This window comes from Notamacropus eugenii, chromosome 6 (assembly GCF_028372415.1).
Source record: "Notamacropus eugenii isolate mMacEug1 chromosome 6, mMacEug1.pri_v2, whole genome shotgun sequence".
NCBI lineage: Eukaryota > Metazoa > Chordata > Mammalia > Diprotodontia > Macropodidae > Notamacropus > Notamacropus eugenii.
The window spans coordinates 144,777,310-144,798,955 of NC_092877.1; the positions used below are offsets into that span (position 1 = coordinate 144,777,310).

Genomic DNA, 21,646 nt, shown 5'->3' on the forward strand with positions numbered 1-21,646 from the left:
CTTGGCCCTGCCCTCACCAACTATCTTTCTACGAACCACCTGCAGTTACTCAGGGAGCTAGGTGACTAAGGAATAGCACTGGGGTTGGGATCCAGAAGGAACTGAGTTCACATCCTGCCTCAGATACTAGCTACGTGACTTTGGACAAGTCAATTAACCTGTTTGTCTCAGTTTCCTCATCTGTAAAAATGGGAATATAATAACTGCACAGGATTGTTGTGAGGATAAAAATGAGATAATACAAGTAAAAGCATTATTTTACAAACCTTAAAGCACTACAAAAATGCTGGTGGTTATTATATCATTATCCTGGTTATTTTTTTTAGCCCTGTGACACACCTCAGCTTGCTTCTTTCAGGTTTCTACTGGTAACGTTAAGGAAATATTTTGCATAAAAAAATCTGCCCAAATTGAGAAATTCACCCACTAGATGACCTGAAAATTGATAAGTACTTTTAGGGGAAGGAAATCCTTGTTGCATTTAAAAGATGGCGTTTAAAGAATGGTCAGTTTAATTGGCTTTTTAGGCCTGGCCTGGAAAGGTAGCAATACCTTGATGGATCTAGGGATCTGAGGAACTTGATTCTGTCCATCTGTCCTAATGTGATGTGTGGCCCTTCTTTGACTGATTGGTTACAAAGCTCTTTGTTGTAATAGCTCAGACAGATGAGGCTCAGGCACATCAACTATCTAAGGAAATCCTGATCCTTGGTTTCTGCTTCTCTTACTTATTTATCCTATTTTATTTTGTAGGGTTAGAAATTTTTTTCTAAATTTTTTTTTCTAAATTATGACCTTCAATCGTTCATAAACATTAGCATTTTAAATTACATAGAATCAATCCGTCAGCAAGCATTTATTAAGAGCCAACCAGGTACACTGTGCTGATCTCTAGGGATGCCAAAAAGCAGACCCTGCTCTCAAGAGACTCACAGCTTAATGGGGGAGATAACATGCAAACAATTATGTACAAACAAAATATAGACAGGAAGATAAAAAGATACACAACAGATTGGGAGAGGCACACGTGGTATCGGGAAAGGCAAAGAACGTAAAATAAGGTGGTATGCGGAATTGTGAACTTCTATTACAGTTTGTTTTGGGAGAAAGGAGGAAATGTATATAAAATTTAACAAGACAGCTATCCTATTTCATTCTACATTAAGTTACTTTTTGAGAGAAGATAAATGGACCTGGAGACAGCAGAGACCTGAATTCGAATCCTGCCTCTGAGACATCCTCATTTTATGAACAACGATAAATCACTTCTCCCTGGCCCTGTTTCCTCATCTCTATAATAGTGATAATAGCATCTGTAATACATAGCAAGGCTATTAGAAGGATCAAATATGCTTATAAAACTCTTCAAAATCCTTTAAACCCTCCTGTTTATAGATGACGGTTCTTGTACAAATGTCTTATCTCATCTACTAGTTAGTAAGCTGCTGAAAGGAAGCTTTATTTATTTTTTTACCTTCTTCAGCACCTGGCAGGCGGTTTGCACATAAGAAATGTTTAATTATGTTTATTCAATAAATGAATTCAGATGTAATCAGAACTAATTCATAGTCACCCAATTCATAAGCTAATTAGTGAATCTGAATGCCAATTCATTCATTTGCAATAGGAGAGCTAGCTGACTGGATCACCAGTATTCTGTCAGTGATTTGCGTTGGCCACACCAATTATAATACCAAACGATAGCTTGCTTGATAAGCAAAGAATTAGACCAAAGTCTCTAAAAGATATTCTCAGATGTTTTTATTATACTCACCTCTATTTTAGGGATGTTGTTGTCTTTATTACAAATGCTGGTTGGTAGAATAGAACACCCTGAAAAATTCTTCCCATCTAACTATTTTTTTATCAATTTCCATAGACTACAAGAATAGAAAGCATCCTGGACTGAGAGTTTAAAAGGACAGGAGAGGGCATGTAGTCCCATTTCCTCATTTTACAAAAGAGGAAACTGAAGCCCTAAGTCATAATGATTTACCTAAATTCACACAGATAGTGACTAGAAAAGACAGGATTTTTATCCAGGTACCCTAACTGCTTTCTACTTTGCCAAGAATGGAAAGGTTGTCTTGTTCAAGCTGTTCCTTTTACAAGTAATGAAACTGAGACCCAAAGAAATAAAGAGACAAGGACACAGACCCAATCCCAATAGTCAGGATTTGATCCCAGCTCTCTGAATCCAGATCCAGACCACATTTGCTCTAAGATCTTGTCTTTGGCTCTACTTCCTTGTGACAGACATATTATCACCATCCCTGTAACTTTCCAAACCAAAACATTTCTCATTGGCCACCACTCTGTTTTCTCCATGATTCCTTTAGTTTTCTTTACTTTTGCTTTTAAACCCATTGGTTTAAATGCAGTGCTTGATACATAGTAAGCACTTCATAAATGTGTTTTTTTTTATTTATTCACTTTAAAATTAAATTTTATTTCACACTAATTATGTTTCAGATCATAGGATTTGGAGCTAAAAGATACATGAGATATCTAGTTCAACTCCTTCATTTCACAGGAAAAAAAATGCCAGTTTTTAGTGGAGAGACTTCCAATGGGGTGGCCATTGCTGAGATTCCTTGTTAAGATTCATCTTTAACTTTCCAGACTTTTTTCCCACATTATTCCCCCTCGTACTCTGTTCTAGCCAAATCTGACTATTATTCCCTATATGTGATATTCCTTCTGCAAACTTCCTGTCTTTGTACAGACTGTCCCCTTGTAATGTTAGTGTAAGGTCAATGGGGGAGTAGGGGGAAGAGTTAAAGATCTTCCTTAATACCTTTTGTTAATTTCTGTTGAGACACTGGGTCGGACCATCGTGCCCTCCAGCTGTGAAAAGTGTGTAAATCCTCTGAGTTGAGATTTTACTTTGGGGCTTACTCATTGGAAGTGTTCCTTTGGCCAGAGGAGACTCTGGTTAGCTGTTAAGGAGCCCCCCAGCTTTGAAAACCCAGATGTTGGTGCTTCTCTCTCTGCTGACTATGTATGTATGTTATAGTCAGACAGTTAGATCTATCTATTGATCTGTGATGTCTATATTGCTTATGGTCAGACAGTTGGAAGCCCTGTTTGTTGGTCTTTATTTCTCTGTTGGTATATGTGTTTGATTAAAGTGATTGTTGACCCCTCAAAAGTTGCTTTCCTTTCAGAAAAGCAGATCTAAGAACGTGAACAGCAAAACTTCCTGTGTATGCCAGGGTCCTTGCTGTTACACCCTTATATCTGAAATGCTCTCCTACCTGCCTCCCCCCCATGTTCAAGTGCCATCTCCTACATTATGTCTTTCCTGATCACTCAGTTGTTATATACCCTACCAAATTATTTTATATTTACTTATCTGTGTACATGATGAAATCTCCCCCAAAGAATGTAACCTCCTTGAAGACGAAAGCTTTTTGTTTTTGTCTTTGTAACCCTAATACCTGTCACATAGTAGGACCTATAAGGACACACAATAGGCAATATATTCTTATTAAACCATTTTAAGCTGATTTCATATGAATTTCCATTTGGAGGGTTCCGTTATTTTACCTAACCTCCGATGATCTAATAGTTGTTCTTTCACCTGTTTATTTCAGGTACAGAGCAGTTGCCTCCTGGAGTAGAGTTCAGGGAATTGGGATTCCCTTGATCACTGCAATTGAAATTGTCTCCATCTGGATTCTGTCCTTCGTCTTGGCTATCCCTGAGGCTATAGGCTTCGTCATGGTGCCCTTTGAGTATAGGGGCAAAGAACACAGAACCTGTATGCTCAACCCCACAAACAAGTTCATGGAGGTACTTTGCATAGTCTAAGTGGGAACTATTTGTTTCTAATCAAGCATTAATTGTGTGGATACTTGGGTTGTAGTGATCACTGAAAAGTGTCTAGAGGGGGGACAACCAGAATGGTGAAAGACCTTGAAGAGGTACCTAATAACTTTACATAATCTAATTGAAAATTGTTCTTTTCTAATAAAGCATTGATTATGTAGGGCTGTAGAGATGGGTGAAAACTGTTTAGAGGGGGACAATCAAAGGGAACTGGAGGGAGAGGAAAGACCTTGGACCAGAAAAGATTAGGGGAATCTTAGAAGGGATGTATGTGATAGCTCTCTTCAGAGGGCTGTCATATGGAAGATAGATTAGACTTGTTCTGCTTGGCCCCAGAAGGCAGAGCTATGAGCAATGAGTTCCAAGTGCAGAAGGGTGAATTCAAAATTGATGTAAAGGTAAAACTTCCCAACAGTTAGGGCTACACAAAGTTGAATAGGCTATGTTGGGAGATGAGTCAGTTTCTCTTCCTTGGAAGTCTTCAAGAAAAGTCTGGATGGTCATTTGTTGAGTGTGTTGTATAGAGGACTCTTATTAGGTAGGTGTCAGACTAGATGGCCAATGAGGTCCCTTGGAACACTAACATTCCATTATTCTGGAATGCTTGTTTGATTCCAGGATCTGTGGGTAACTCAGCTAGTACAAATCAGAAGTTGTCAACTTAGTGAGAAAATGAGTGAAAAGAGATTTCTTTGGCATTTTTGCAGATAATCAGGTTTATTTTATGTCAGTGGATAGAGAGCAGAGAAGTCTGGGGTTCGAGTCCCTCCTCTGACACATACTGTCTGTGTGACCCTGGACAAGCTATTTAACCTCTTGCTTGGGGCAACTCTCTTAGTAAGCTGTGGGGACGCTTCACATTACTAAAGGGAAGTTTTCTCTCCTACATATCTACAGTATCACAAGTCTAATACTTACCACCTTTGTAAACAAAATTAAATTCATTTTTTTCCATACTCAGTTATCATGATACAAAGTAGTTGTGCATTGTATGACTGAGGCCCTCCAGACAAATTTGCTACATGAAGAGATTTATTGCTCATTATTATGTGAGAGGGAGCCTATAGTAGTGGCTAGAGAGCAGAAAAACTTGGGTTCAAATCTGGGTTCTGAAATATACTGGCTGTGTGACCCTGGCCAAGTCATTTAATTCTCAATGTCTCAGGCAGCTCTCTAATTGCAAAAGAGTTCTTAGTATGCACTGGTAAGAAAGAGTTTCCTCATCAGGAGTCCTCATACCAATAAAATCTCAAGACTAGAACCTAGTCACACCCCCCATCTAGGTGGTACAGTGGATAGAGCACTGAGCCTAAAGTCAGGGAGATCTGAGTTCAAGTCTCATCTCAGACACTTCCTAGATGTGTGACCCTGAGTTGGTCACTTAACCTCAGTTTTCTCAACTATAAAATGCGAATAATAATAGCATTTGTCTCCCAGTGTTGTTATGAGGATAAAATGAAATAATATTTATAATGCACTTAGCACAGTATCCAGTATACAGTAGGTACTTAATAAATGTTTCCTTCCTTCCCCCCTCAAAAAAATTGTACTATATCTATAAAAATGTTACATGTCATTACAATATAGCACATAGTATGGCAGTTTGCATTTACTAGTTTGGAGTTAGAGAACCTGGGTTCACATTTCAACTCTATTATTTATTGCCTTAGAAATAGCTCTCTAACTTTCCTGGGCTTCAAGGTCTGTAAAATGAAGGGGAGGGAAGGGAAGAGGGAATTTCCAGATGATCTCTCATATACCTTTCAGTTCTAAATCTAGGAGCCAATAATCTGTCGTGCCCACAAATAAGGTTACAAATTTCATATGTCCTAGAAAAATCCACATTCCTCCATCACATTCTTTCTTACTAAGTCACGAAGTGTATAAGGTTTGTAAAAGAATCTATCCTCTTCTTATGGTCACATGTACATCATAACAACATAGTTTAATGAAAACATTTTAGATTTTTTTATATTTTCAAATTTTTAAACACACCAGACCACAAAAAATTGACCTCATTCAACCTGAACTCAAGGAGTTCCAGTGCATTGGAAAATTTGCTTAAAATACACATTTTCTATGAAAACAAGTTCCATATGGAAGTAAGGAATGGAAAACCAAAGGAATAACTATTTTTTTAAATCACTGTTATTTACCATATTGATGTAAACTCCCTGAAAACAGGAAGGTCAAGGTATGTTTTCATATCTTGGAAAGTTCTCAAAATTAGTTGTTTTGCAAGTGACTAATTATCCAGTTTATAAATCTTCTTTTTAAAAGTACAACATGGCAACAGGAGTTGCCAAACTAGCTTTCTTAAAAACTAAAATCTTTTGCTTCTCAATTAATTTTCGTGTGAAATATTCTTCCAGCTTTAAAGGACCTATGATTTCATTAGTGTGGGGGCTCTTTTACCATTACAGATTATATTCCCTCCACACAGGGATTTAACAACCTCTGCGGGAAAATGTATCACTACATGCTTTTAGGTTGAATCTGCATTACTAACATTTTCTCCATCACTTTTTAAAATGAAGGCCATTAATCAAATCAAGCCCTGATTTGTGACACATGCTGATTTCCAAGGTGTAAATGTTCACACTGAAAATTTAATTTTTTCTTGAGTCATTAAGAGCTGGCTCAAGAATACTTCTGCCTCTATGCTTTAGGTAGATAGCCTTCAAGAGGTCCAATGGTCAAAAAATTTCATCATCTAATAGTCAACCTTCTGGTGACAGATAAATGAAGTGAACATGGCCCACAAAAGATAAAAAGTTGGCAGTTACTGTCTGGTCAATGTGAGCAAATAACCTTAAAAAATTCATCCAAAAATTCAATGCTTTCAACTCAATAATCTATATAAATTATCTTTATAGTCAAATATTTATCTGTATAATCCTCTATCACTGATGTAAAGTTGACTTTAAAAGGCCACAATAATGCAGAGTTTCTCTTAATTCCCTGCAGAAATGGATAGGAATAGAGTGCTCAGATCATAAATGAAAAAAATATAATACAGTATAATATTAAATAATTGGTTAATACAGTAGTGCTGAAAGTAAAGTAGTCCAAGTTCCCCAGGAAATGGAATGAAAACAGAAGCAAAAAGGCAAAAAATCATGTGTTCAGAAATTGGTAAACCTAAGAAGAGTGGATATAATTTAGAAATTGGAGAAGCTTCCATTGAGTTGATGTCCCAGTGGAAACTGGCATTTACCTTCTCCATGTTACTACAGAATTGCATTAAGAATGGTATCCCTAAAAAGAGTCATGTGAGTCCATAAAGAAGATAAAATGAAGTCACTTGAGGTCAGAAATACCATTCGTATTACTACAGTAGGTCAGCTGGAAAGATATGAGACAGAGAAAAGGGGAAAATGAGACAGTATATGTATTCATTTTGGAGAATTAATAGAAAGAAACATTCACCTTGCTGAGGTTGGATCCAACCTGTTCATATTACAAAAGCCCAGGGACTTACCAACTGATCCTGGGGATTATAGCCTTGAGAACTAACAATGGAGAGTGATTATGACTTCGTGTCTAATAAATTATCTATTTATAGATTTTTAGGAAGGGAAATTTATATTCTTGATTTATTACTTTTGGGTCACTTTCTATTTTGGTAATTATAAAGCCCATCCATTTTTTTTGACAAAGTTACCTAATCTAAGACTTCTTTGTGCCCACATAAATAATTAGACCAGAACATAATAGATCTCTTGTGTATATTGTATTTATAAAAATGATATTCATAGAATATTAAAGTTTATAGAAAACTTAGGAACATCTATTCCAACCATTTAAATTAAATAAATGAGTCACTGCGGCCCAAAGAGGTTAAGTGAATTGACCAGAATCACATAGCTTGAGAGAGGATTCTTTAGGACCCAGGACTCTAGTCTCACCCAGGTCCTCCAATTCCAAATCCAACAAGAAAAGATTCATAAATGATATGGCGCAATTGACCTCATACAAATACTTTATTAAATGATGTTCAGTAAGTGTCATTGATGAGTTTAAGGAATTAAAATCTACAAATACTTCTCAAAATTAATCTCTTCTAGAAAATAAGGAGTCTTTTACTACACTCAATGTTTTTTCTATTACACTTGGAAGAAAACGTAAAGACAAACTCAACTATAATAACTGCACCCTAGAGGCTTCTATATAGCAATTCCAGAACTGCTCAAAGGGAATATTCTCCAAGAAACTTGTGCTTAGAGAAAAAATATATATCTCCTTCTATCTGTCCTTCACAGAAACAAAGAAAAGCAAATCCTGCAGCCAGGGAGGGAAAGCAGATTCAACTCATGAGCAGTATTTTCAGCCTGACTTTCTACTTGAGATATATACTCTGCCTTTGTTGTGCATAAGACCAATGTGTCAGCTTAAGTTCCAAAATAGCATTTCTGAGCTCTCTCAGTAAGCTGAATTCTTTCCCAAGAAATGCTTTCTTTTGAAGAAAAATAAAAGAATCAGTCCTAATGGTCTCTTTTTACTTTTTCATCCTGTCAAGAAATTACTAAACTGAAATTGGTCCTCAGGGTTGTCATGGTAACAAGAGATCAACATATATTAATTATCTAATAGGTACAGAATCAGAGAATGTCAGTTGGGAAGGGCCAAAAGGCCGTCCAGTCCAACATACCCCTGAATAAGAATCCTCTCTATAATATACCTGACAATTGGCCATCCAACCTTTGGTTGGGGGCTTCAAGGGAATCTTCTCCTTCCTGAAGCAGCCGTCTCATTTCTTTATAGTTCTAATTGTTAATAGGCTTCTTTCCACTTATATCAAGCTTAAATTTGCTTCTGCAGTTTCTACCAGTTTCTAGTTCTCTTCTCTAGGATGGGCAAGTGGAATCACTCTTCCATATGGCAACCTTTCAGTACTGAATGACAACTAAGTTTTGACTTCTACATGCTAAGCATGCCCATTTCCTTCAACTGATTCTCATGTGTCATGAACCTGAGACCATTCCCCATCCTGATTTCCCTCCTCTGAGCACTTGCCACCTTATCAATGATCTTCCTAAAATGCAGTGCCCAAAATTGAATGCTTTAACCTAGATGTGGTCTGACAAGGGTGGAACACAGCAAAACTAAAATGTCTGAATTCTACAAATCTCTTAATGCCACCAAAGTTGGCAGTAACCTCTTGGCTACCATATCACAAATTTCAGAAAAGGATAGCGTCATTGCCTTCATGGTACTTATAGATTAGTAGAAAGAAAAGATAATGAACACAGATATATGGCTGTATTACTTTTGGATTTATCTGATTGACTTCAGCCCCAGAAAACTCATTTTAGGGATAAACTCATCATCCTGCAAGATGTCATTATTCCTGAACTTGTGGTTGTTGTTCCACCTTGTCCAACTCTTCATGATCCCCTTGGGAGTTTTCTTGGCAAAGATACTGAAAGTAGTTTGTCATTTCCTTCTCAAGCTGATTTTACAAAGGAGAAAATCAAGGCAGAGCTGATTTGCCTGGAGTCACACAGCTATTAGGTGTCTAAAACCAGGCTTGAGCTCATGAAGATGAAGTCTTTCTAACTTGAAGCAGACACTTAATCCACTGCACCAGCTTTGATAGTCCAACTCTATACTACCCTCTACCTCTTCAGTTAAAGGGTAGGGCCACGAACTCAGAACGTCCATTTAATTAAACAGCTCAGATACCGCCTTTCTCAACTAGTTTCACTACTTTGGAATTTCTCTGACTTCAACATGCTTCCCCATTTGCGTACCTCTTCCCATTTTTCAGCGTTTTTTTGTGGGTTGACTTCCCCCATTAGAATATAAGCTCCCTGAGGGCAAGGAATGTCTTTCTTTTTTCATATTTGTATCCCTAGGGCTTATCACAGTACCTGACACATAGTAGGTGCTTAATAAATGCTTGTTGATAGGTTGAGATAGCCATAATTTGCAGCATACATTTTAATTTACATGTAAAGTACTTTAGAAAGGTATAAATCTATAATTCTCAGGGATAAAACTTTATCTTACTCCAAGGGAAGGGAAGACACCATCAAGGAGTCATATTTTAAATGGACTTAAAGGATATCCAGAAATGACTGCAGTATAAAAACAAAAGGCATCAATGACACTTTATTTTTTTTTAAGTTTTGAAGACTTCTCAGCAAATGGAAATTGACCATCAGTAGATGGCAAGGAGAAGGGAAGGCATTCCAGGTGCAGGGGACAGTGTGAGTAAAGGGACAGCAGCAGGATGATACAACATATCTTCAGTGGGGCAGAATGGAGTCCAGTTTAGCTGCAGTACAGAATGAGTAATAAGAAATGTCTCAAAAGGTAGGGTGACATAGGAGCTTGAAATTTATTTAGGAGGTAATAGGGAGCTAAAGAATTTGGATCATAAAAAATAACATGATAGAGCATAGCATCTCCAGCTGTTACAATCTAGTGTTCAGATACCAAGACCCAAGATGCCATAGAAATGAGAGAGCAAGTCTGTGACTTGGTAGCAGAAATTACTCTGTAAGGAGAGACCATCAACCCTACCACAATGAAATGGAGTCTCAAGACTGATGAAATCTTGCAGGATGTTGAGGTTATCCTAAACCTCATGAGAGAGAGTCAGATTATAATTCTCTGCCACACATACATCATTCTCTTTTTCTCCCCTTCTTCTTTCTCTTAGATCTCCCCCCTTAGACTATATCTGTGGTTATATGTTCAGTTCTGGGTACCATATTTTCGGAAGGACATGAATAATAAGTTGGAATGTGATCAGAGTATTATAACTATTATGGTGAGATCATGCCATATGAGCATCAGTTGAAAGAACTGGAGATTTTTAGACCAGTGACGAGCCTTTTAGCTGCTTTCAAGGAGTTAAAGACCTGACATGTTGAAGAGTAAACAGACTTTCTCTGTTTGGCTCTAGTGGGCAACAGTGATAGAAGTTGCTAGGAAGAAAATGTAGGTTTGATATAAGGGAAATTTCCCTTAGAGCCATCCCTACCACTAAATAGGATTCCTCAGGAGATAGTAGACCTCCATTCACTTAGAAGTCTTCCAAAAATATTAAAATTTTGAAATAAGATGTCATTGATGCTTCTTGTTTTTACATCATAATGATTTCTGGATAATACTACCTCTCTTCCCAACTCCTCTCCCCATCCTACCCAGACCTCTGTTGTAATCAAGAAAAACGGTTCGGTAAAACCAATTGATACACCAACTGTGTCATTTGATCAACAGGCTTTTATTATTTATCACTGTGTTCTAAGAATTATGCTAAGTTCTGGGTATAATGAGAAAGGCAAAAAGCAGGACCCTTGTCTTCAAGGAGCTCAAATTCAATCAATCAATGGATTAGATTACAAGTTCCTTGAGGACAGAGACTGTCCTTGACCCCTTGTTGTATCTGTTTCACATAACACAATGCCTGGCGTTATTGGTTGAAAAGTCTGAATTGATTAAAAGCCAGCTGAGTATGTTTTAAAGGTGATTCTTGTTTAGGTGTGGATTAGACTAGCTAGTCTCTGAGGTCCCTTCCAGTTCTGAGATTCTGTGAATCTTCTCTCCGAATCTTTTTTCTCACCTCTTTTTTATACTTTTTTTTTACCTTCTTCCCTACCAACAAATTAGGCATGCCATTCTCTATCTTCACCCCACTTCTCACATTCCATTTATTTCAACCATGCTGGCAATAGTTCTTACCATTGTCCTGGGAATATGAAGTAGTCTTTCCCATCCTGGAGCTAGTAAGCCTGTTCCCCAAAAATCATGGGGTCAACATCCAGCTTTTCACTTCAACAACAGAACAGTGAGCACTGCAAAAAATACTATACACATAGCCCTCACATTTCTGGGAGGACAGGTAATAAAATAAGGAGATCTCTCTCTGATGTGGATTTTTTTAATATAGTTACAAAGGTAAAAAGGTTATGTGGAAGAAAAAATAAAAAATATCCTCAAAAAAATCCATGAATAAAAGAGATGGGCTAGTCACACAACAAGCATGAGGCACAGCTGATGGTTCCACTGGTTGTCACTCACTCCTCTGGAATCCTCGTACTATTGAGAGAACAAAAGGAGTGCCCTCAACACCCTGGGCAGATCTCCTATAGTGCACTTAGAGAAGATGTATGTTAGAGCAGCACAGATTGTTTAGGCATGGATAGGTTGTGATCTACAAAATTGGAGAGACTATTAACATCAATGAGATCATAGATTCATTGTAGTCCATAGAAAAGGAGACTCTTTCTGTAATTTGCATTCTGGGAGACATTGCTTCAACTTGGTCGAGATTCTTTGTGGCCTAAATACTCCACTTTGGCATTCCTTTTCTCCACTAGACTTTACCATTGTGATAGAGAACACAACACCCTAGCATTCTCTCCTTCCACAAATAATCTTGTGTTTCCTCATCTCTTTACTTGTTTTTATTGCTTAAGAGAATAGAAGTTCTTAGTCCAGGTTCATTTGGTTTTGAATGGACATTGTTGGTTTAGCTCAATATCTTACCCATAGAAGGGGTTCAGTCAGTTTTTGCTTAAAGAATCATAGGATAACAAAGTTGGGAGAATCCTTAAAAGTCATCAAATCCAATCCCATTTTATAGGTAAAGAAACTGAGAGGTTGAAGTGACCTGCCTGTGATCACCCAGGAACTAATTAGTTGAGAGGATTAGAACCCAGGTCCTCTTACACTTTTCATTGTATCACACTGTTGAACTGATGTAGAATGAAATTCTTCCAAAGACACAGTTACATAAACAGCTCTAAATAAGTTAATTTCTTTGTAACTCTGTATAACATTTTTATTACTCAGTAGACATTAATAGAAATACTGTAAATACTACCCAATGGGCCTCTCATTGTTTGTATTATAATCAGAAATTACCTAAGTCTTCATAGACTAGTCCTGTCATTTTGTACTGTGGGAACTGATGTGACAGTGTGGGGTATGTCCTGGCTAAATAAACAATCTGGAAGAAAATGATGGGAAAGAAGAGGTTTCTTTCCTTCTCAGATTAATCATTTGGAGGCAGGAAGTCTTTAAGTATAGTGTTTCAATCTCCATCTCCACTGAAAATCAAAGTTTTCATTTTAAAAAGAAATAGAACAATCGTTGACTTATGTTATGACCACTTCCCAAACCCAACAGGCAAGCTAAGCTCAGTTTTCCTTAGAGATAATAGTCTCTTCAAATGACTTCCAGGTGGTAAGCATTTTTAAAAAAACAACAGTGAACAAAGTTATTGATAGCTCTAATTTTCCAGCAATGAGGTCACATAGCATGCATACCAGGCAAGGGGTTAACTGCCTATGAAACTAAAATACTCACATCGACCATTCATCAGCTACACGCAGTCCATTAAGAACTCTTCCACCCAGGGGACAGAAGCAAACCAGAATCAGTAAACTTTACTAAGAATTTGTTAAGTGTCTAGTACAAGCAGGGCACTTGCTAGGACCTGGTAATACAAAAATCAAAACAAAACAACCCCTGCTCTCAAAGAGTCTGTACTCTACTGTCCTTGTGAATAAGTGAAGAAATAATCGTTGAGATTTATTTAGTGCTTTCAAGTTTGTAGAACATTTTGCCTCCATCATGCCATTTGGGCCTCAAAGTAACCTTGTGAGGTAAGTATACCCATTTTACAGATAAGAAAACCAAAACTTCAGGAAGTCAAATGATTTGCCAATAGTCACATAGTTAATAAGAGCCAGACTTGGGATGTGAACCTAAGTCTTTCTGACTGCAAGTTCAGCACTTTATCTACCACACCATACTGCCTCTTATCATAAGAGCTGGCATTTAGAAAGCACTTTAAGTGCTTGCCATATGCTACATAACATAGCTATGACTGCATGTTTCAAAATACAGATTAATTTTTTTTTTTTACCAAAGAGAGGTCTTTATCCAAAAGTATTCAATTGAAGCCATCCTTTTTTTTGAAAATGTAAAGCATTTTCTTAAAAATCCATTATTTTATCCATGGGGTACTACCACTATTGGTGTAAATTACAGTTCCCTTCACATTTCTTGAATTGCTAGGGCTAAAAAAAGTTGATTACTTGGTGGCGAATCTTCCAGGGCTGAGTTTCTGTGTACTTGGCAAGGCTGGTCCTTGGACAACTCACATGTTGTCTATCACTAGGACCCATACTTGAAGCCCTTCCAACTTGGGAGCACCTGCCAAATCTTACATTCCATTGAGAGAGCTTTCAAGAATACAGAGTCACCTCTATAACATGATGGAACATTAGCATATATGGAGTTTAAAATTCTCCATTTTTATGTGCTAGTAAAAGAATAATATAATTTTCTGAGTTTTTGACTTTAGAATTGACTTTCTGCTCCTTTGTCATCGCCAAATTATTACAACCAGAGCAGAGTTGCAAACTTTTCTCCATTTATAAGGATCTTGCTGCTGCAACCTTGCCATTAGCATATTTCAGGGATACTTTGCACTTAATTTGCATAATTATTCTTCTCTTTTCCCCCCTCTTCTATTTACAGTTTTACCGAGATGCAAAAGACTGGTGGCTGTTCGGTTTCTATTTCTGTGTACCGTTAGCATGCACTGCCATCTTTTATACCCTAATGACTTGTGAGATGCTCAACAGAAGAAATGGCAGTTTGAGAATTGCACTCAGTGAGCACCTTAAGCAGGTAATAATCATGGTAATGAATTGCATTTATACAGTACAGTACAGTACAAATGTCATCTCGTTTGAGGTAAACAGAAAAGAAACCCAAAAGCTTGGATGCTTTGAAATACTTCATGGTTCAAGAAAAGTCATGGATATAGTATGCAGGTAGCCCTATGATCTCAAAACTCAAACCACAAGATAGTTTAGTGCTATTTTTACAAATGTAGAATGTCACATAATACAGTATGACCTAAAGAAAAGATGATTTAGTCATATAGCAAGAGAGAGGGATAACCAATGGACAATCCACATTGGTATTTACACAATGTGAGGAAGATGTTAGAGAGCTTCCCACCATATTGGATGGATCCAAATTTATGGTAGGATATGGTAGCAGGTTCTTACATAGTGCTTTGCTGTTTTAAAAGTATTTTCACATATGGTATATCATTAGCATGGGACTTGGAATTAAGAGACTCCTAGGTCAGAATCCCAGTTCCAACATCTACTGTGACCCCAGAGCAGAGACAGGGATCGTAATGACAAAACTAGATTCCAAGTCACAGAACGGGTTTATGAGTATGCTACCCATGAAAATTTTCCCAGAATATTTAATCTCTTTGGTGGATGGAGCTCATTTCCCTCATCTATAAAATGAGAGGTTTAGATTATTCATGACACTGACCTCTTTGCCATCTCGTCAACAAGACACTTCATTTCCCAACTCTGGGCATTTTCACTGGCTGTCCCCCAAGTATGGAATGTGCTTCCCCCTCATTACCTCCTGACTTCCTTGGCTTCCTTCATGTCCCAGTTAAAATCTCACTTTCTACAGGAAGACTTTCCCAATCCCCCTTTAAAAAAAATTCTAGTATCTTCCCTATATTAATTATTTCCTGCTTATCCTATATATTATATATATAGCTTCTTTGAACATACCCGTCTCCTCCATTAGATTTTGAACTGCTTAAAGGCAGAGGACTATCTTCTGCCTTTCTTTCCATCTCTGATGCTTAGCATGGTACCTGACACATAGTAGGCACTTAGTAAATGCTTACTGACTAATTAGCTCTAAATTTCTGATCCTAAGTTAGAAATCATTTAAATCTCCAAGAACTTTCATTATAAAATGAAGATCATAATATTTTACCCCCCCCACCCCCAATCTCCCTCCCAGGTTGCTATAAAGAAAGTGCTTTGTAAACCTCTAAGTCACTATTTTTTTTTAAATTTATTTTTTGCCCTTGATGGAAACTCCCACTCCCAGTAAAGAAATTCCCTATACCAATGTTGTCTGGCAACTTTTTTTGAAACTCAGGGATTCAAAGAATTGCCTGGGACACCTCAGTTTAAGAGATTAAGTGAATTGACATGAGTCATACAGTCAGTATGTGTCCCACATCTGAAAGCTTATAAATGTGTTTATTTTCTTCACACTGTGTGAAAAACAATGAAGCATGATAGCTTTTCTTTTTCCAATTAACATAAATTTTATTTTCTCTACCAGTAAGGAGGCAGGAGATGGTAGAGAAATAAATTCTTTTTAAGACATATACATTTACCTCTCTTTCCATTTGGGCAGTTAAGTGGTTTAGTATATAGGGTACCCAGACTGAAGCCAGCAAGACTCCTCTTCCTGAGTTCAAATCAGGCCTCAGACACTGGCTATGTGACCCTGGGCAAGTTATTTAACTTAGTTTCCTCATCTGTAAAATGAGCTGGAGAAAGAAATAGTAAACCACTCTAGTCTCTTTGCCAAGAAAACCCCAAATGGCATCATAACTGAACAATATTTTGCAGATGAGAAAACTGAGACTTAAAGAGGTTAACATCACACCATGAGTCATTGGTTGAGCTGGGAAAATAACCCCATTTTGCAAATAAGAAAACTGATGTCCAGAGTCCTTCAGTGAATCATGCTTCCCACATTGTAGGCACTCTGTAAATAATCTACTGACCTGAATTGAATTGAACTGAATTGAATTTAGTGACTTGGTCACATAGGTGGTAAGTGATCTGTTGCATTCTAATTCTAGAACCCAATGCTTAATCTCTTCTGATGCCTAGCAAATCCTCTCTTATGCCACTCTGCCCACCCTTAGACAAACTGGCTCTTTGAAAAAGCAGCACCAGTAAGAACAAATAGGCCACATGAAAAATCTTCTTTCTGTAAGAGATACCTCTGTTCCGTTGTGTTCTGAGACCATTATTTTTCCATATTTCAGCTTAACTCGTAACTCTAGAAGATCAAATGAGCCCTGACTGGGTAGAAGGGCAGCAACCCTGTCTCTACTGACTCTCCTGAAAACCTTTTGTGTGGTTGTACTAGTCATCTGGGTTATTATAGGCTTCATACACCTAATACTAGGTGGTTAGGGGCAAGACAGTGTTACGCCTCCAATTCCCATTTCAATCAGTTTTCTCTTGATGTTGGCTAATCCCACTTGCAGACAGACTGTATTTTATATAGCTAGCTCAATTTCTAAATGTACATACTCTTAGAAAATAAACACAATGTTCCCCAGTTAATGGCCAAAGAAAAATCACAACCTGTGATTTTCCTAATCCAGTATAGACTTTGAAGTGTCCAGACCTTCAAAGCCTGTCCAATCCACACTGGCTCCTCTGATTCATAAAATAGCCCTTTACCTAATATTTCAAATGGTTGCTGATTCTGGGCCTCTGTTTCCTTATCCATAAAATGAACTTTAAACTAAATGATCTCTGAGGGCCTTTCTAGCCACAGGTCTGTGTGTATGGTATTCTCCTTTAAAGCACACCCTATTGCTTGAATCCCACATGTTATGGTTGTGTTAGTCCTTCATTGCCAAAGACCATGCCATCAGAGAAATGATGGCATGACTTGCACTTGACTTTGTTTTGAGTGAGGGAGGGCTGTGCAGGTCACCAGCCTCACTTCTCCTCCAGAGCCATCTGAATCCAGTGACCAGATATTGATCAGGATGACTGGAAATGACCCAGGATGAGGCAATTAGGGTTAAGTGACTTGCCCAAGGGCACACAGCCAGTGAGTGTCAAATTGTCTGTGGTGAGATTTGAACTCAGGTCCTCCTGACTCCTGCACTGGTGCTCTTTCCACTGCACCACCTACCTGCCTGGTTATAGTCATCCTGCATCTCCAACTTCCTTTCGGACATCTCAAACCAGATGTCCACTCAAAAGATCCAAAACTAAACTCGTTATCTTTCCCCTTAAAACTTCCCCACCTTTTACTTTCCCTGTTATTGTAGAGGGCAACACCATCCTCTCAGTGCCTCGGGCTCACCCAGGAGTTATCTTCAATTCCTCACTTTCTCATCCCTTCGATATCCCATACTGCCAAGGCTGTGAATTTCACCTTTGCCATAGATCTCAAACACACTCCCTTTTCTCCTCTGACATTGCCACTCTGTGGCACACACCCTCATCACTTCACTCCTGGACTATTGCAATAGACTGCGACTGGATCTGCCTCAAGTCTCTCCCCACTCCAAGCCATCCTCCATTCAGCCATCAAAGTAATTTTCCTAAAGTTCAAGTTCAACCATGTTACATCCTTACTCAATAAACTACAAGGGTTCCCTATTGCCTCCAGAATCAAATTCAAAAGCCTGTCTGACATTCAAAGCCTTTCATGACCTAACCCATTTTTCTAGTCTTCTTATACCTTACTCACTAACATGCACTCTTTTATCCAATGCCACTGGCCTCCTGGACATTTCATGAACAAGACTATCCATGTCGTGCCTCTGGGCATTTTCTCTAGCTATTTCCCATGCCTGGAGTGCCCTTCCTCCTCATCTCTACCTACTGGTTTATGTGGCTGTCCTCAAATACCAACTAAAATCCCTTCTTCTTCAGGAAGACTTTCTCAACCCCTCTTAATTCTAGTGCCTTCCCTGTCTTCATTATTTCCAGAGAGAGAGAAAGAAAGAGTGAGATAAAGAGAGAGAGAGAGAGAGAGAGAGAGAGAGAGAGAGAGAGAGAGAGAGAGAGAGAGAGAGAGAGATGTCATGATGTCATTTTGGTCCTCTTCGAGAACGGCCAACAACCACCCAACCATTGGTTTACGTGTTGTCTCCACATTAGATTAGATGAGCTCCTTGAAGGCAGGGGCAGTCTTTGGCCTCTTTCTGTATCCCCCGCCCTTAAGGCAGCGCCTGGCATATAGTGAGCACTTAATAAATGTCTATTGACTGATTGACAAAAATAATAATGATGATAACTGACATTTATGTAACACTGTAACTTTTGCAAGACACTTTACATCCATTCTATCATCTGAGGCTCACAATAACCCAGGGAGACAGTAACTGCTATCCCCATTTTAGAGAGGATTCTCTTGCCCACAGTCAGTTCTATCAACCCGCATCCTTTCTGGCTCCAACCCCAGCGTTCTATCCACTACTTGTCTCTGATTAGACAGAATCATTAGATCCTAGCGTCAGAACTAAAACAGATCTTGTGAGGCACCTAGTCCACTCTCTTCATTTTACAAATAAAGAACCTGACGGCCAGTAAAGTTAAGTGACTTTCTTCACTCCGGTCCCCCAGCAATAAGATTCAGACCAACGTCCACTGACTCAAAACCCAGCATTCTGTCTATTGGCTTATGCTGCCCAATATCAGTCATAAGCAAAAGAACTCTTAATTGCTGTTTTCCAAATGTGATGTCAGAAGAAGAGATAACCCTTACTTCTCCACTTGCACAATAACTTTGAGTGATTAACAACATTTCTTTGTATACAGCTGCTAGCCTGAGTTGGTTAGACCCCCCCTTGACAGCAGATAAAATACTCCCCCCCAACCAGAGATTTATACGTTCTACTGCTGTTATCTCCCCCAAGCCCTCCTCACCTCTTATCCTTTTCCACTTCATTTCTGGGAAGTGCCCCCCCCCCAAAAAAAAGCCCACATTACAACACTACCAATGAAAAGTTCCTTAAAAGGAAGCTAAGTGCTAAGTAAATGCAAAATTAGTCATGGTTATAGAGAACAGAGAATGAAATATATAGCTTCCTCCTTCCTATTGGCTGAAAGGCAGGGTAAGCAGAATTGTGAATATATTAGCAGACAAAGTCTCTGCTTCAGGCATTTTTCCTTGACTATTTTTCTTTGTTCCAAGGTGAGGAGGGCAGAGGGTGGGAGTTTTCAATTGTGGTCCTTAACAAGGCAAGGAAGGAATGATTGTGACATGTTTTAAAAATCATTCATTTTTTCTTAAAGTACCATAAAGTTGATCTAGAATATTGATTGATCGTTAGATTCTTTACGAGATTTCTATTTGTCTGGCCCTTTGCAGGGACGGGTCTTTCTCTTATTGCTAGAGTCACTCTGTGTATGACTCCTCTATCTCAGCATCACTCTCTTTTGTATTTTCTTTTCCCCTTTAGCGCCGTGAAGTGGCAAAAACAGTCTTCTGTTTGGTTGTGATTTTTGCGCTTTGCTGGTTTCCTCTTCATCTGAGCCGAATTTTGAAGAAGACCGTGTACAATGAGAGGGACATGAACCGGTGTGAATTGCTTAGGTATCGTACCCGTCATTTACCTATTTCCACATTCAAAATAGGCAAAATTAAGTTTAAACAGACTAATTTCCCTAGAAGGAAATTAGGTTTCCCCCAATAGACGAAGGCTCTTATAACTATTCTGGATACTTTAATGGTCCCTTTGGGTCTCCACTCTCTTTAAGCCTGAAGAAAACCCTCCAAGGCCCCTACTGTTTAGCTATCATTCCTTTGGGGGAGAACCTCCCTAAAGGTTAAAGGCACCATGGACTTCAGTGGTCCTCTGATACTCTCATTTGTGATAAGGAAACTGAATTACAGAGAGGTTAAGTATTTTGCTCATGGTCAAACAGGTAACTAATAGAGTTGGGATTAGAGCCCAGACCCCTGACTCCAAATCCTGTCTCTTCCCACTACAGTTTGCAAAAAGATGAAGGTAGTATTCTTACCCCCCTATCTGGAGCCTTCCTGCTATATTGTTTAAGGATGCCATCCAAACTACATTGCAGTTTTTGTGGCAAAAAAAACAGAAAAGAAAACCTTATGAAACTGAGAGTACCACCCTTTAAAAAAATAATTTATAGAAAAGACTTGTTAGAAATGGCTTCTGGGCAGGAAGAATGCTTACTTCAGGAATATATTCTAGTTAGCATGTGAAAAAATAATGTATATTCTAATTATTCTGCTTTATTTTCTTTTGCTCTAGTTTCTTATTGCTTATGGACTACATCAGCATTAACTTGGCAACTATGAATTCATGTATAAACCCGATAGCACTATATTTTGTCAGCAAAAAGTTTAAAAACTGTTTCCAGGTAAGAGCTCTTTAGGAGGTAATTTTAAGAAAAATGAAAAATAGATAACAATAGACGGCATTATATAGCCCATTGTTATTCTGACTTTTATTGTTAATTCTAATAATAATAGCTAACAAATAATGCTTTGTGGTTTGAAAAGCACTTTACAGATATCATCTCATTTTATCCTCACAACAACCCTGGGAGGTTGATTATTTTCATTTTATAGATGAGGATGAGGAAGACAGAGATTAAGTGACTTATCCAGGGTCATACAGCTAATAAGTCTCTGAGGCAGGATTTGAACTCAGTCTTCTTGACTACAGATCCAGTGCTCTATCTGTGACACCTGTGTGCCCAGAGTATGGGAAATAAATAGCAGACCTTGCCAATATTATCCTTAACAGCAACTATCATTTTCACCAGCTGGGAGAATTGTAAAGAAATTAGATGAGACGATATTTAATATATCAAACATCTATTAAGCATCTATGTGCCAGGCACTGCACTAATGGAAATAGAATAGTCCTTGCTCTTCATGAGATTATATTCTACCAGAAATGGAAAGATAGAAGAAGAAAATAATATGTGCACAAATGTGTAAGACAAATAAGTAAATGCAAATAAGTAAAATAAGTAACTAACATAAAAAAGACAAATCATATACAATGTAATCCAAAGTAAATTCAAAAAGAAAAAAATAACTGGTTGAATCAAGAGAAAGTCTTTTTGTAAGAGTTGAGTGAGAAGGCAGTGGATTCCAAACAGGGGATACATGCTGTATACAAAGACGAAGGCAGAAAAGTTTCAGAAAGACGGCATAGTACCTGTAGACCAGAAACTAGAAAATAACTTCTATCTCATTTGCAGGCAGTTCA

The 21,646-nt window shown here is 38.1% G+C and overlaps 1 protein-coding gene across 2 annotated transcripts in view; it reads left to right on the forward strand.

The window, feature by feature from the left end:
• Window positions 1-21,646, forward strand: part of EDNRA (endothelin receptor type A) — an 89,060-nt gene that overhangs the window by 62,955 nt on the left and 4,459 nt on the right. For both annotated transcript variants that reach the window (XM_072621198.1, XM_072621199.1), the window contains 4 exons: window positions 3,597-3,795; window positions 14,332-14,484; window positions 19,859-19,992; window positions 20,678-20,786. In XM_072621198.1, the coding sequence (XP_072477299.1) occupies window positions 3,597-3,795; window positions 14,332-14,484; window positions 19,859-19,992; window positions 20,678-20,786 (595 nt within the window). The remainder of the gene's footprint in view (window positions 1-3,596; window positions 3,796-14,331; window positions 14,485-19,858; window positions 19,993-20,677; window positions 20,787-21,646) is intronic.